The sequence below is a fragment of the Chrysochloris asiatica genome, unplaced genomic scaffold (genome assembly GCF_000296735.1).
Source record: "Chrysochloris asiatica unplaced genomic scaffold, ChrAsi1.0 scaffold00254, whole genome shotgun sequence".
Classification (NCBI taxonomy): domain Eukaryota; kingdom Metazoa; phylum Chordata; class Mammalia; order Afrosoricida; family Chrysochloridae; genus Chrysochloris; species Chrysochloris asiatica.
The window spans coordinates 3,230,985-3,238,281 of NW_006408772.1; the positions used below are offsets into that span (position 1 = coordinate 3,230,985).

General features: G+C 38.5%; 1 protein-coding gene across 1 annotated transcript in view; it reads left to right on the forward strand.

Moving 5' to 3' along the window:
- Window positions 1-7,297, forward strand: part of MOB1B (MOB kinase activator 1B) — a 123,994-nt gene that overhangs the window by 87,484 nt on the left and 29,213 nt on the right. The window contains exon 6 of the mRNA XM_006873795.1: window positions 2,525-2,618. Within this exon, the coding sequence (XP_006873857.1) occupies window positions 2,525-2,618 (94 nt within the window). The remainder of the gene's footprint in view (window positions 1-2,524; window positions 2,619-7,297) is intronic.

Consider the following 7,297-nt stretch of genomic DNA (forward strand, 5'->3'; position numbering starts at 1 on the left):
GGGTCTGCACGGTTGGAAAGCATGCTTTTAGGAATTGGACCCCAAATAGTCCCCAGATCCATCTTCTTGACTGCACTTGCCTGCATCCCTGGCTCTGTTTCAAGACTCTGGTATGAGGTTTTTAATACCATTAGGCAGAAATAAGAAACAAAAGTAGAGCTACTTTCCGTTTATAAAACAAAACCAAACCTCATGGGCCCTTGGACTTAAGTGACACATACCTGTATATTCATTTCACAGGCCATGAAAATATTTTCCTAAGTACTATCTTCTAGAAATAGCCTTTCACATTTAGGTGTACAAGCTACCTGAAATCGACTTTTATGTATGAGAATGAAGAGTCAAATTGTTTTGTCTTTTTTTAATACAACCAACGGACTCAACATTGTGTATTGAAAGACTATCCTGTCACCAATGTTCTGTAGCAATGACTTGTTACCAGAAACAATTGCAAGCAGAGATGAAACCTTTTTTAAAAACCAAGTTTTCATCTCTGCTTGCATCTGTTTCTGGTGTCTATTCTGTTCCATTGGTCTACTAAGAACAATCTTTTTATTCACTGAAGCTTATAAGTCTTGATATATAATACTTTGACCTTATTCTAAGAGTGTCTTGGATATTCTTGGCCATTTGTATCTTCTAGTAAATTTTAGCAATTTTAATAGCTATGGAATGATATTCCACTGATACTTTAATTTGCAATTTTCGTGATTGCTATGAGGTTTAGCTTGTTTTCAATATACTTTTTGACAGTCTTGAAATCTCTTTTGCGATGTGCCAGTTCAAGATAGTCTCATATTTTTCTTCTGGCTTGTCTTTTTGTTAATTCTGACTTATAGTGACACCATGCAACAGAGTAGAACTGCCCCATTAGGGCTTCTTGGCTGTAATCTATATGGGAACAGATCAGTAAATCTTTTTCCCGCAGAGCTGCAGAATGGGTTCACATTTCCAGCCTTTCAGTTAGCAACTGGGTTTAAGCACCGGGCCACCAGGGGTCCTAGTTTTTGTTGGCTACGTGTGTTGCAAATAATTTATTCTACTCCTTGACTTTCATTTTACTCTCCTCATGGAGTACTGGTGTGGCGCTGTGGACTAATGCGTCAGACTGCAGTCATTTGAACTGTAAGGTGAGTGGTTCAAGCTCACCAGCTGCTCCTTGAAAACCCTATACAGGGTCGCTATGGGTCGGAACCATATACAGGGTCGCTATCGGTTGGAATCGACTCGACGGCACTTAGCAGCAACAACAGCAACGGTATTTACTGGAGTCCTGGTGTGGCACTGTGGGTTAATGCGCCAGACTGCGAAGCCATTTGAACTGCAAAGTGGATGGTTCAAACTCACCAGTCACTCCTCGGAAACCCTATACAGGGTCACTATGGGTTGGAACCGACTCAACAGCAATTAACAACAACAACAATGGTACTTACTGATGAAGATCAGAGAGCACAGTCTTCGGTATGGATTGCATCTCAGTGTAAAGAAAACAAAAATCCTCACCACTGGAGGATTTTTATCAACGGAGAAAAGAATGAAATTGTCAAGGGCTTCATTCTTCTGGGATCAACTATCAACACTCATGGAAGCAGCAGTCAAGAAATCAAACAACATATTGCATTAGGCACAAAACCTTTTTAAAGTGTTGAAGAGCAAAGATGTCAGCTTGACTAAGGTGCGCCTGACCCAAGCCGTGATATTTTCAATAACCTCATATGCGTATGAAAGCTGGACAGTGAATAAGGAAGACTGTAGAAGAACTGATACTTTTAAGTTAGGGTGTTGGGAGAATATTGAAAGTGCCTAAAGAACAAACAGACCTGTGTTGGAAGAAGTACAGCCAGAGTGTTCCTTGGAGGCCAGGATGGCCAAACTTCGTCTCTCATACTTTGGACATATTGTCAGGAGGGTCCAGTCGCTGGAGAAGGATGTCATGTTTGGTAAAGTGGAGAGTCAGAGAAAAAGAGGAAGACCCCCAGTGAGATGGATTGGCAAAGTGGCAGCATCAACGGGCTCAAATGTGGCAACATTAGTGAGGTTGGCCCAGGATCCGGTAGTGTTTCATTCTGCTGTGCATAAGGTCACTATGAGTTGGTATAGACTCGATGGCACCTAACAACAACAACAATGGGAACTTTATGGAGCTCTGGTAGTGTAGTCGTTACGAATCAGGCTGCTAATCTCACGGTCAGCAGTTCTGCACGAGAAACTACCAGCTGTTCCACACGAGAAAGATGAGGCTTTCTGCTCTCGTAAAGATTTACAGCCTCGGAAACCCTGTGCAGGGTTGCTGTGAGTTGGAACCAACTCCCTCCACGGCACATAACAACAACAACAGTGGTAACTTTTGCTAAAGAGAAACTCCTCATTTCTATATAGCTCAATACTATGAATCTCTGTGTTTGGTATCCCTGCTCTTTGTTGAGAAAAGAATACTGATACACCCAAAATTATGCTTGAGTAAAATTTAACTGTTACTTGAACCATTCTGATAAGTTTAACTAATAACATGCCTTCTTTGCAGCGGTGGATTTCTTCAATCAGATCAACATGCTTTACGGAACCATCACAGATTTCTGTACAGAGGAGAGCTGTCCAGTGATGTCAGCTGGCCCAAAGTAAGACATGGTTCATGATCATTTCTCCTGTTTACTTTATTTACTTCATGATTCTTAGATAAGAAAAGTTTCTGACCATGTAATTTCTTTTCGTAGCAGTTCTTCAGTGATGACTATATCAAGGCCAGATCCCTTAGCTGGAGTTTTATGGCCTTCCCTGTATTGTCCCCTTTTTCCTATTTGCTTATGTAATTCCTGTGGTATATCCAAACTAGATTACTGCAAATAACTTGCTGTTTTTATTCATTAACTTACATTCTCAAAACATGTGTTCCTTTTGTTATTTTATTTTTTATATATTTCTTCTCTTTCCATCTCTTTCCTGCCATCTTCAGCTAATACTTTAAAAATCTTACTTCATGGTCTAGATCAAATCCTTCCTTTTGCGTGAAGCCTTCTAATTTTTTCAGACTAGAAGTGATCTTTTTGTTAACTTTTTTAATCTTTAAAATTCTTACATATCTTTGCTACATTATACTCCTTACCGTATTTATGCTTGTCTTGTGTAACCTGTTCTTTAAAATCCATTTGGTGTAAGGACAGTTCCTGCCACCTAGCTAGCACTCAATGGCAACCAACATTTGTTTGTTGGGTCAATTAATTTTTGGAATTTTATTGACTATTAGTATCACTCATATTAACAATAACAAAATCCAGTCATCAAGTCAATTCTGACTTAATTTTTCCAAAGTCTGGTTATCAAAAAAAGGCAATGCTTGGGTTCTAATTTGGGACTGTTTGATTATAGTGTTATTTCTTGTGTTAAAAGTACTATTATTGGATATTTATAAGGTGTAATGTAGGGAGAAATCTTATTCTTAGTGCTGACTTTCATAAAAGAATGTTCTTTCTTGTTATATACAAAATATGATTATTAGAACAAAACAATATTACAAACTATCCAAACATACCAGTGTTTAGGAGTATTACCATATTGACTATATAGGATTTCTGAGCCTATAAATCTTTATGGAAACAGATAGCCTCACGTTTCTCCTGACGAACAGGAGAGGCTAGTGTCTTTGAACTCAGAACCTTGCAGTTAGTGCAGTGGCTAATCCTACAGCACCACCAGGGCTCCTTCATAATAATAACAGCTACCGTTTATTAATTGTTGTTTTTGTTAAGTGTCATCAAGTGGATCCCAACTCATAGTGACTGTACAGGTTTCTTAGATGAGTACCTGGTAGACTTGATCTGTTGATCTTGTGGTAAGCAGTCCAGTGCTTATTCTACAGTGTCACTCCAGGACTCTACCATTTATTTGGTGGTGATGGTGGTTGTGTGCTGTGTAGTTGGTTCTGACTCATAGCGACCCTATGTAGGATTTCCCAGTATCAGCTGATTGGTTTAAACTGCCATCCTTATGGTTAGCAGTTCAGTGCTTATCCCACATCAAGACTCCATGGAGATAGTAGTTGTGTGCCATGTAGTCGATTCCAACTCCTAGTGTCCCTGTATAGGGTTTCCGAGGCTGTAAATCTTTTTGGGAGCAGATACCTTTCTCCCGTTGAGTGGCTGGTAGACTCTTAACTGCTGACCTTGCAGTTAGCAGCGCAATTTGTAATCCACCACACTACCAAGGCTTCTTCACCATTGATTTAGGCCTTCTTAAATCCAAGGTCTTTATATGTGTTATGTCTTTTATTTCATACAGCAACCCTATGAAATAAGTGTTGCTATTCCTGGAATGGAATACTGGTGTGGCGCTGTGGGTTAATATGCTGGACTGCAAAGTCGCTTGAACTGCAAGGTTGGTGGTTCAAGTTTACCAGTTGTTCCTTGGAAACCCTATGCAGAGTCGCTATGGGTCAGAACCAACTCGACAGCACTTAACAACAACAACATTCCTGGTATGGCTCTGTGGGTTAATGTGCTGGACTGCAAAGTCAGTTGGAACCACGAGGTTGGTGATTCAAGCTCACCAGCCACTCCTAGGAAACCCTATACAGGATCGTTATGGATCAGAACTGATTCAACGGCACTTAACAACAACAACAACATTCTCATTTTACAGGAAAAGAAATTGAGTATTAGGTTAATTTTTCCAAAGTCTGCATAAAAGTTGTTCAAATAGAATGCCATGGACTCAAATTATTTATTATCAAATGCTTAATGAGCTCAAAACAGAGATGAAAGAATTAATGAAAGGAATTGTTGATGTTGTTAAGTAGCTTTGAGTTGGTTCCAACTCATAGCAACCCTGGTGTGGCGCTGTGGGTTAATGCACCAGATTGCAAAGCCGTTTGAACTGCAAGGTCGGTGGTTCAAGCTCACCAGCTGCTCCTTGGAAATGCTATACAGGGTCGCTATGGGTCAGAATTGACTCGATGGCACTTCACAACAACAAAAGGGTTTCTAAGGAGTGGCTGGTGAGTTTGAACTGCTGGCTTTACAGTTCAAACCAACCTCACAGTCCAATGCATTATACTGCAGCACCACATGAGGACTCCATATAAGAAGGTAAAACATAACTGGTAGGCCTCAGAAAAGACGTTTAAGAGAAATGAAGTCCACACTAGAATAGGTAGCCCTTTCTCTGATATTTTTACTGAGAGACACAGGGGTCTTCTAGTTTCATCAAAGATAGAATGTGCATTTCTGCTTCCTCTTGTTTGCAGGTGATTTCTTAGAAGAAAAGTGAACATTTAAAAATGAAATCCTCTTTTAGTACTTTCTAATTCTCATTAGTACTACGCTGTTTAAGTTTATTACATGTGAAAAGAGAGGTTTTTAATTTTACAATTTATGTAGTGAGTTACACATTTAGGAATTCATTAGCACCTATTTCCAAGAAAGCAAGTCCCTGAGGCTGTGAGAGTTGTGTTTGTCTCTATGTTTATATGAGGGGGCTTCAAAAAGTTTCTGGAAAAATTCCATAATCTTTTAATACAATTTTCCACTAGCTTTTTGAAGCCTGTTGTATGTGTGCGTGTGTTTGTATTTGACATTAAGATAAGCTGTGGTGGTGGTGGTGGTGGTGTGCTGACTCATAGTGACAATCTGTATAGGGTGTGTGAGGTGTAAATCTCCATGGGAGCAGAAAGCCTCATCTTTCTCTCACAAGAAAAAAAACTGTAAATACAGCATTTCCAGGATTTCTCTTCTTCCCTCCGTCCCCTCTTTTTTGCTTTTTCTTTCATTTTGAGAGTCTTGGTTTTTGCCTATCATTACAGCTATGAAGATAAAGTCATGTTTATGATTTTCCATCGCTACCAGTAGATTGCAGGATTTTCCATTGTTACCAGTAGATTGCAGGATTGCAGCAGGGAGAAGTATTTGTGAGGAGCTTAGCACTAACTCCTTGGAAAGTGGTACTGAGTGATGACTCATAGGACTTTGTTCTCTGTTACTATTTACTATCATTATTAATTTTAAAGTGGTTTATATTTTGGCATTTGCAGTTTACAAGTTCACATCTTATTGACAGAAATAAATTTAAAAGAGAATGGCCTGTCAACAGTGGGGAAAAAAATCCGTGGAGAAAAAGAAAAGTTATAAAATAAAGGAGGTCATCTTAGGTATAACAATGGCAAAAGAAAAGATCAGGGAATCATAATGATAAACTCCAGAAAACAACACCCCAATAAAAATAACGCCCCAAGCCTACTGTCATTTAGTCACTTCTGATTCATAGTGACTCTCTATAGGGTTTCCAAGACTGTAAATCATTTTCCTCTGCAGAGCAGATGGTGGGTTAGAATTGCTGAACTTGTGGGTGACAGCCTAACATGTAACTTGTTATGCTACCAGGGATCCTTGTAAACTCTATAAGTATAAACTGTATAGTTTTCTGTTTTAGAAGCTTCAGGTTACTGAAAGTTGATTTTTTTTTTTTAAGCTTCTGGAGATTGATATGTAAAAAGCAAGAGAATGATTCCTTTGTATCCTCTGTCTGCTTTTGATCTCTGCATTAAAAAAAAATGTATATGGAACGTTGAATAAGAGTTTGAGAAAATGATTAACAAGATAAAAAACATTTGTGAGGGAAAGGTAATGATGTTAAAATATCTTAACCTGGTTGAGTGAGTTCCTGCTTTATGTGAAGAGTAATGATGACCATACGTCCTCTCATTCATGTTCTGTATCTCCCAAGAGGATTAAACATGAAGAAATAGATTTAAATTGAAGTAGGACTTCCATTGTATATAAGGAAGAGCTGGGAAGTATTTGGAAAACAAATGGACTTGACAGTCACCGCAGTTGTACAGAGTTGGCAAAGGAGTACGCTACCAGAATGTTTATTTAGTTATGTTTTATTCTAGTTAATCTTCTTATGTGTAAGTAGAAAGCATCCATGCTTATTTAATCTGAAGAGAATTTTAATCTTCTACAAAACCTCGCAGTATTTTCCAAAATATATTCTGTAATTTGCTAGGCTAATTGACCTAAGCTAAGCAGTAGAAGTCACCTGTTAGAAAACTAAAAAACCTAAATGCTAGTTCAGTTTAGAGATTTCTGTACTTAGGTGTTTCAGCTATATGCTTATTCCATATTCTAAGATTTACATTCCATGTGTATGTTTGTGTGCACTAGTTTGTTTGTGTGTATGTGCGGGTTAGGGTTATCTTACTGTTTTTATGTGATAATTTGCAAATCTGTTCATCTATGTCTGTATTAGTATTAGTCTAGTCTCTGGTAGTCTATTGAGGGTAGAGAAAATGCCTTTTTTTTTTTTT